This window comes from Ailuropoda melanoleuca, chromosome 12 (genome assembly GCF_002007445.2).
Source record: "Ailuropoda melanoleuca isolate Jingjing chromosome 12, ASM200744v2, whole genome shotgun sequence".
Taxonomy (NCBI): Eukaryota; Metazoa; Chordata; class Mammalia; order Carnivora; family Ursidae; genus Ailuropoda; species Ailuropoda melanoleuca.
The window spans coordinates 79,693,606-79,702,647 of record NC_048229.1 but is presented as its reverse complement, the minus strand read 5'-3'; the positions used below and the strand labels follow the sequence as shown (position 1 = coordinate 79,702,647).

At 59.5% G+C, this 9,042-nt stretch overlaps 1 protein-coding gene across 6 annotated transcripts in view; it reads left to right on the top strand.

Moving 5' to 3' along the window:
* Positions 1-8,665, top strand: part of FBXO31 (F-box protein 31) — a 42,540-nt gene extending 33,875 nt beyond the window's left edge. For all 6 annotated transcript variants that reach the window (XM_019803617.2, XM_019803644.2, XM_034672505.1 and 3 more), the window contains 4 exons: positions 507-616; positions 1,149-1,302; positions 2,410-2,810; positions 4,345-8,665. In XM_019803617.2, the coding sequence (XP_019659176.2) occupies positions 507-616; positions 1,149-1,302; positions 2,410-2,810; positions 4,345-4,567 (888 nt within the window). In that variant the 3' untranslated portion in view covers positions 4,568-8,665. The remainder of the gene's footprint in view (positions 1-506; positions 617-1,148; positions 1,303-2,409; positions 2,811-4,344) is intronic.
* Positions 8,666-9,042: the final 377 nt, after the last annotated feature.

Here is a 9,042-nt window from a genome sequence, read left to right as displayed (position 1 = left end):
CGGCCCCCACCCCCACCCCGGCCGTACCTGTCCTGTTCTTCATCATCGGTGGCAGAAAGCCACTCTGGCCAATGTGACCAGCACATGGGTTAGCGACAAGAGTCCTGCTGTGCTCCCGCTTTCCTAGAAGCCCCCAAACCAGGCTTGGTGTAGACACTGCGTGTCCTGTGGGTGGGCACAGAAGTGAGGCCCACATGGCTCCTACCCAGGTCCCCGTTGTTTCCTGTTGAAGTCTAGGCCTTTGTGCTCTGGGAAAGTGGGGACCAGACTTTTCTTTGGTGGCTGACCTCCACAGGAAGGAGGCCAGGGACTCGGAGACCAGAGTGTGGCAGCCCCCTCCTCTGGCCCAGCCTTGTCTCCATCCCTTCCACCCCGCTGGGACTTTGGCGCCGGTGTGCCCAAGGCATCACCCAGCTGTAAGAATGCTGCTTTTACACTTAGTGCCACAGTGAGCAGTCCTCCGTGCGAGTTGGTGGTGGTTTTCATGATCTGTGCTCTCTTGGAAGGAATTCCGAACGTGGCTGAGGGAAGAATGGGGGCGGACGCTGGAGGACATTTTCCACGAGCACATGCAGGAGCTCATCCTGATGAAGTTTATCTACACCAGTCAGTACGAGTAAGTGTAGCGCTCCCCGTGGGTATTGTGAGCACAGTCTCTGTGCCCCCCGCAACCCCACCGCCCTTCCTTGGTGTCTGTTTTCTGTCTGATTTATCGTCACCTACCAGCCGTGTGCTCTAAGAGCCTGGCCTGTGTGCTGGGGCCTCACGGTGGTTTCCCCGCATCCCCACATCTTCTGGGGACGACCTCCTCTCCTAGCTGCTCTCCCTGCCTCGGCCCCCGCCCTGCATCCCGTCCCCATGACACGAGAACATCCCCTTCGCAGTCTCGGGGGTTCCTGTGCCCCGGTGCTGGAGCAGCACCCCTCCCCTCTTCAGAGAGCGTTCCCCACCCCAGTTCCCTTGTGGTGCCGGTTGGGCGAACACGTGCCCTGTGTGTGTTTTGGGGGGCCCCCCCTGGCCTCGCAGGAACCTTAGCCTGGCTGTGCTGGCCTCCCTGCCCTTTCTGCCCTCCCTCACACGGCAGGCAGGCAAGTGAGCTCTGTGCTTCCCCCGCCCCTGAGCTGCTCTCATGCACCCGCCCCCCACAGCAACTGCCTGACCTACCGCCGCATCTACCTCCCGCCCGGCCGCCCGGACGACCTCATCAGGCCCGGCCTCTTCAAAGGCACTTACGGCAGCCATGGCCTGGAGATCGTCATGCTCAGCTTCCATGGGACGCGTGCCAGGGGCACCAAGATCACAGTGAGTCCGGCGCTGCCCTGGCGGCCCCGCTCCGTGACCTCCGTCTGCTTGGCTGTGGGTCATGTGCCTCGGGCTGCACCCTGGCTACTCAGAGTGGGCGCCCCTGCCCTGGGGAGTGTGCTGGGGGTGCAGATTGTCGGGCCCCACCCACACCCACTGAACCAGGACTTGCATTTCCCAAGACCTCCCGGGAATTGAGAGCATTTCCAAGGTGGCTTTACCCATGGCTCTCAGTCCTGGCCACACATGGAATCCCTGGGGATGTTGAGAAAACCCTGATGCTGGGCCCTAGAGATTCTGATTCAATGGGGAGCGCCCCCTGGACTGTACAGTATGGGCACATTGGGGACCTCCTGCATTATTACACGTGCCCACTGCCATCCTGGCCTGAGCGGCTGACGAACACAGTTTGGAGGGCTGTTGAGCTGAATGGGGGTCTTGAAGAAATTGGCCGTTGGGCCTGCTCCAGGACACCGTCACACTGTGCTCACCTGTCATTTGCAGAGTTGCGTAGTTGGGGTGTCTTTCCGACAGGTGCACTAAAGTGTCCTGGGGAGCAGTGCCTGTTCTTAGTTCTCACGAAGCTATGCTCTTGGACCTTGATCGGCCAGGGTCCCTGTGCTCTGGGAAGGCTCCTTGTGTGTGGAGCCCAGCACTGGGGCCCCGGTGGAGCTGCAGGGCCTGGAGGGCCTCCCAGGTTCCGGCTCAGGAGTGTTTGTGTTCCAGGCAGACAGGTCTGGCCCTGTCGCCTGGCCCTGGGAGGGTGTGTGCCCTTCTCTAAGCCCCAGTGTTCTAGAATGGGGAGGTTTTTATTCCTGGAGGTCTCGAGTGCACGTGTGCCACTATGCCGGATGTCTGTGCACTTCCCGAGGTCACTCAGGTGCTGTTAGCCCGTTTCCAAAGACCCCTTCGTAGATGGGGGTGCCTGCTGTAGGCGCTTGTTATTTAAGATCCAACATCCTCTCACTTCAGAAGGGATGCTGCTAAGTCAGTGGGAACGCTGCCGTGAGCTCATTTGGCCAGACGTGTCATCTAGGCAGGAAATCGCACAGAGTGTGTCTCTGCCGGTCCCCAAGCCCCGCTGATGGCCGCACGCTCGCTCCTCAGGGTGACCCCAACATCCCCGCCGGGCAGCAGACGGTGGAGATTGACCTCATGCGCCGCATCCAGCTGCCCGATGTGGAGAGCCTCCGCAACTTCAATGAGCTGTCCCGCATCGTCCTGGAAGTTCGGGAGCAGCTGCGCCAGGAGCAGCAGCAGCAGGAGGACGGGCTCGGGGGCGGCGAGGGCGGCGGCCAGCAGAGCCCCCGGGAGCCCCAGCGGGGCCCTGCCCAGCCCAGTGTGGAGCTGCCTCCTGAGAAGGTCGGGCAGCCTGGCGATGGAGAGGCCGCAGCTGCGGCCGCCCCTGCACCTGAGCAGCCCGCCCAGTCCGGGCAGGGACAGCCGTTCGTGTTGCCCGTGGGCGTGAGCTCGAGGAACGAGGACTACCCCCGCACCTGCAGGATGTGGTGAGAATGTCAGGGCAGGCCGCTTCAGGCCTTCCGGGGAGTCCTGCCTCCCCACCCGGCATGGAGATGGGCTGCGGGGGCCGGGCTCAGTGCTGGCCGGCGTGGGGGCTCCGTCTGAGTCCCAGCTGGGGCTCGGGCGGACAGCGCCCTTCCCTGGGCTGCACAGACTTGAGAGGCTCCCGAGCTCTCACGTCCACGGAACCTCCGAGGGGGCTTATTAAGAACCACCAGGCGTGAGGCCTCCTTCTGAGAGCCTTCTGTCGCCTCATCAGTCAGGTGAAGGGTAGACAGCTGAGTCTGCAGGTGGTGTTGAAAGCAGCTGGTGCGGGGGGGGGGGGGGTTCCACACCTGTCCCCCTAGAAGCCGGCTCAAGTTCACTTGGATGTGCTTGTAGGTAAGGCCTGTTGGGGGTCTCCCTCCAGCCCCTGCTGAGCGCACTCCAGTGTCAGCTCTCCATGTCTTCCTGTGGTTTCTCTCCCGGCTCAGAAAGTGTGTGGCGAGGGCTGGCAGCGCACCCCTGCCCCAGGGCTGGCTTGCTCTTTTCTTGACTGCTGTTCTGACAGTTTTGTCTGCGGCCACTGCCCTTAGCCACTCAGGCCCCCACTGCTGCTGAGGACATCCCTGCCCCAGCCCTCTACACTTCAGGGTGTCCTAGGTATCGATGAACCAGAATGAATCAAACCTCAGATTCGGGTCCTCCTTCCCACCGGCCACATTTTAGGTGCCAGCAGCCACATGTGTATTAGACAGTGCAGGTCTAGAGCATTCCATCCTTGCAGAAAGTTCTCCTGCACAGTTGCCGTAGGGGACGTTTTGAGGGGATGACCTGTCCATCCCTTGGCATCACAGCTGCCGGCCTTCATGTCTCATGGCCGGCGAGAGCCCAGTGGGCTCAGTTGGGCGCGCTCGGGCCAGCCCTGCGGTGGAAGCACGGGATGTGCGGCACATTGGGCTCTGTGACCCGGGAGGGGGTTGCTGTGGTCCCTTCCCTGTGTGGTTTGCATGTCTGCGAGGCCTTGCCACGGCACGGGCGCAGGACGTGGCTGCCTCTGGTACTAAACTCAGTGGGCGTCACTTTGCCTCCCTGTGGGTGCTTCTGCCTTCTTACTTCCTGACAGTTGCGTGCCAATAAGTCTTTATTGATTATATTTGAGTTGTTCCCATGCTGACAAAACTGTCTTGGGAATTCCGATTTTGGTCATCTGGGCCAGCTTTATGAAGGTGTACTTTGGGACGGAATTACGTGGGGGGCTGCTTGAGACCCTCTTTCTTTAGCTGGGAGAGCTGGTGGAGAGCGGTGGTCGGCAGGGTGAGCCTGGCCGTGGTCCTGCGACTCTGAGCACTGGGCACTTAGAGTTGCGCGGTGGTCCAAGCGATGGACTCTCTCAAGTGCTGTGACTTGCTGCTTCCTGCTTCCTGCTGGCGGGGAGGAGGGCTGGCCTGTGGTGTGGGGGTGCTGCAGCAGGGGGCCGACGGGGTGGGTCGGGGCCCCTCTCACTCTGCTCCCTGCGCCTTCCCTCTTGTCTCTGCACAGTTTCTATGGGACAGGCCTCATTGCCGGCCACGGCTTCACCAGCCCTGAGCGTACCCCTGGGGTCTTCATCCTGTTCGACGAGGACCGGTTTGGGTTCATCTGGCTGGAGCTGAAATCCTTCAGCCTGTACAGCAGGGTGCAGGCCACCTTCCGGAACGCAGAGGCGCCGTCCCCACAGGCCTTCGAGGAGATGCTCAAGAACATCCAGTCCCTGACCTCCTGATGGGCCACTTCCCTGCGGGGCAGCTCCCAGGGCCCCGGGTCCTGCACCTGGGAGAGGAAGCAGCATGCACTCTGGAGATTTGGCCTCCGACCAGAGCACCCACCTTGGAGGGGTCTCGGCCCAGCCACCCTGAGACTCTTTGTATGGAGTGTGCAACATTTGCGTGTGTCCTCATCAGGAGCTCATAGGAAGCATGTCTTACGAAAAGAAACAAAGAGAAAGAACCAGGACAGGACTGATTGAGAGGGCTGGCTGCAGAGTTTTGTGAACAACTCAAGTGGAGAAATTGGGTTTGTCCTTGGCCTGCTGGCAGTTTTCAAGGGACAGGCCAAGCTACCCTGGGGGCTGATAAGGAGGATTGTGGGGGGGACGTGCCAGCCCCTCTGCAGGAGGCGAGCGAAAGCAGCTACAGGCTGGCAAGGGCCTGGGTGAGGGCGGCCTGGGTGTGGGGCAGTATACGCACAAAGGGAGCTCCGGTGGGGGAGGGGTGTCGGGGATGCTGGGCCAGGACCCTGGACTGAATTCCCTTTTCTCTACTAACCTGCTTGGATTTTGGACAAAAGCATTTCACCTCTGACATGTTTGAGCGTCAGTGCAGTGAGGTCAGTGATGGGGGCCGGTAGGGAACGGCAGCTTGGAGGTCCTGGCCTCTCTCCACTTTTGAGTCAAGACCTTTGCTGCAGCCAGTTCCAGACAGGGCTTTTGTTTGCACACCCCCCACCCACCTCCTGCCCATGCTCTGGTGTCAGAACCCCTAGTTGAACCACTTGTCCCAGAACCTGCCCCAGAATTCGGCAGGGCCACATCTTCTGAAGCAACCCTGCATTTTCCCATTTGCACAGCATATACAGGTGCTGTTCTTGGAAGGGTGTAAGCAGCAGAGTGGTTGCACAGATGACTTTGGAACCCCTCTGCGGGGAACAGGGCAGCTTTCTAGAAGTCACCCCCCACGTATGGAATGCACTTTGGTGACCAGGGCCTCTTGGGGCCCTCCAGGGTGGAGACCCTAAGCACGGACCCTTCTGAGGGTGCTGTGCCTGTGTCCCACTGACACCTGCATTTGGGGACCCACTGTAAGGTCTCTGCTGATCTTAGTGTCTCCTGAACAACAGAGTCCTAAATGCACGTAGACCCCCAAGAATTAGTTGCAGCTCCGCCTCCAGCCTGTAGAGAGCTACCGCAATGCTCACCTTCCATGGGGGGCGGCTTCACTGGGGAGGCAGCCGACCTTGTCTCCCTCTCTGTTGCTCATCCTTGCTGGGTGGACTGTGCTGAGCCCTCATGCCGGGAGCAAGGGACCCCAGGGAAGGGGGCAGCTTTGTGGTGCCTTCATATAGAGACCAACCTGAGATGTCCCATGAAACATGTTTTCCTGACAAATTTCTCCCTGACTGGCCTTTTTTTAAAAAATAAAAAATCCCTATTGCTCTAGCTTCAGTACCTTGGCAACTTTGAACTTCCTTTGCTTCCCAGAATCGTAGAATTGGTAGCTCTGGGGCATGGTTCCCCAAAGGTAGACCTTCTAGGAGGTTCTTCCCAGACTCCTGACTCGGGAAGGAGGCAAGCCGAGAAGGTGGGGTTCTCTCTGGCCGGCTGTTGGAGACACCGTGGCTCACCTCCCACATCCTTCTAGCAGGACCTGAGACGTGGTCCTAGTTTTTGTGTCTTCTGCAGGACGGAGCCTCCAAGTGCTGTCACGCCTGCCCCCCTCGTGGCTGTTACTCTGTGTCCCGTGCCAGGCACGGCTGCTCGTGCATGGTGGTAGCCGCGGCCATGAAGCCTCAGGGAGAACAGGTGCAGGCCAGCGGGGTGCACGGGTGCCATGCTCCATGTTTCACCTGAGCCTGAGGCTTTCTCGAAGGCGCTCTGCCCGAGACCTCCCCTTGTCTGTAAAGCCCACTCAGATTGAAGGTGAGCCTTTCTGATGGAAAACCAGCCTTGAACCACACAGTGGCACCTGCCTGTGGAGTGTGGGCCTCTTCATGGTTTCCGCTAGCAGTGGCTGTTAGCTGCCTTCACGTGGGTCCCTGTCTCTGGTTTCCGGCAGGGCCGTGTGGGGCCGACCAGTGTGGCAGCAGCCTGGGCGAGGGCTTGTCACCTGTACAGCCGGGCATCCAGCGTACGTCTTGTTTCCCACGTGGTGGAACAGTGACCAGTTCTGGTTTCTGGTTCGGTAGGCGAGTGTGCAGAACCTGTGCAAACCAGCCCCAGCGCCCGTGCCTGAGGGCACAGCGGGCAAGCAGCCCATCTGGGCAGCTTCCAGCCGGCAGTTCAGTGCAGGTGGGGATTCAGGAAGGCTGAAGTCATGGTTGGAAGCCTGAAGGCAGCTGGGAGTTTGATAACGCAGGTCCCCACAAGGAGCCCGAATGACCCAAGTTAGGGACTGTCTGTGCCCGTGTGGTGCTTGATTCGGGGAAGGTGGCGGTGGACTGGGTGGGTCTGGACATCTTCCCTGGTTGGCAGCACCTTACTTGCCCCTGTGCTGCTGTGAGGTGAGTGGAGGAGAGGAGCTTGAGGGCGCGTCTGCATACCTGGGCATGTGCTGCTGTTCTACTTGACGGGAAGTGACGCGTTCGGAGATTTCAGTTGTGAATCCTCGGAGATTCTTACGTATTGGCCCTGAATGTTCACTGCAGGAGGCTTTTGTAAATGACCTTACTTTTTGGTTATGTGACTCAGGGTTGGTGGTCTGTCTGGTTTTGTCGGCCCACCCAGCTCAGACCTGCAGTGTCTGCTGGGTGGGAGCAGGTTTGGAGGCTTCCTGGTGGTGGGAGTTCCAGAATCCTTCCTCCCACAATCCAGGCTGGGCCTCCCTTCCTGGCCTCACCCCTCGGTCCCTCCGTCCGGGCTGGTGCTGAGGGCTGCAGCCTCCCGCCCCTCCCTCCCTCCCCTCCTGCTGCATCCCAAGCAGCTTAGGCTGGGCGTCTGTACCCCTGGCGTTCCTCTTGGCTGAGGCGGAGGATGGGAGTGCTCCCAGCTCAGGCTAGCTTCAGGAGCAGGCTGGCCTCCGTTCCCCACTTCCCGCAGAGCAAGCTCCGAGCGAGTCGGCCCATTGGACGTTCTCCTTCCGAGAACTTGGGGTTTCCTGCTGTGGCCGCTCCCTTAGCAGCTCATCCTCCGTGCCCCAGCAGCTGCAGCGGTTCAGGGCTGGTGTCAGTTTGCGGGGGGCCCGTGTGTTCTCACACTGCTGTAGTACTCACCAGCAGTGACGGAGGGGAGCCTGCTCCATCCCTTGAGTTGGCAAACCCGGTCGCGGGAATATCGGAATTTCTGAGCTCCTCGTGCCCACGGAGTCCGGTATGTTGAAGACGAGCTCCCCGTGTAGACCCGGTGCTTTGGGGAAGCTGCCCTGTTCTGTCAGAAGCCCTCATTCTGTCTCTGTCTTTGTGCTCTAACTTTTAGGAATGCTTGCGGGAGTGTCTCAGACAGCCCTCCCTGGCTGGCGGCTCGCGTACCCCAGTCCTTGGCCAATCCCAGAGGTAACTTACATAGGCTGACCTCCCTGTTCTTAACTTTTGGGAGGTCTGGGACGTCATCTGACTATACGTTCTCAGAAGTGTTGCGAGAGTAGGATAAGCCAGGGCGCGGTCAACCTGCAGCCGCGAGCGGGAACAAGACGGTGCCAAATTGCCGAGTGCTCTCTGCCATTTACGGCTCGGCGGCCTGCAGGCCAGCCTTCGGGAGGCGTGGGTGACCGGCGGCGACCCTGAGGTTTGGAAGACATCCCCTATTCAGGTCCTTTCTGTGCTCACAGGGAGACCCGCCAAAACATAGGAAGGGGTCAGAACCTTTGCTTTTTCAGCCTATTTTACTTTTGGTTGTTATTTGAGATCATGTAGCCTACTTGGAGAAGAAACACATTTCTGCCGCTCGATCTTGAAATCTTGAAATCCCACGCCCTGACAGCCGGCAGGTCAGGTTGGGGGAGTTGCTGTCCATCTCGGGCGTCGGCTCTGGCGCAGGGTGGCTGGAACAGGGACGGCGCACCCACAGCAGGGCCAGGACCCGAGGAAGCCACCACTCTGAGCCGCGCCGTGTTGTCACTGGGATGGGACCACTGTGTGGGGCTGTTTCTCCATAAATCAGTTTTGGAAACCTTGTTGTGTGCTTTGTAATTGGTTTTTTTTTTTTTGTTTTTTTGTTTTTTTTGTTTTTTTTTTTTCCTGGGATGTGATTCAGATGGAGGCCGGAGCCATGAGTGACATGAGGTGGGGGGCTGAGGGCCGAAGGACAAGACTGGATCCTGGTGGGGTGGGGGGCCCCCAGGAGCCTCTCACACCTGGACTTGACAAGGTTTTGATTTTCCCAGTTGTGGAATGGAGTGGTAAGTAATCCCTTGGAACCCAGACAATGTTAGGTCCCTGAATCCCTTCCTCTGACCTCGGCTTGATATGTGTCCCCATCACCGGCCTGGTGGCCCTGAGGAAGCTGGGGCCACGGTGGGATCTTCTCAGGCTAAATTCAAGGGGAGTTTG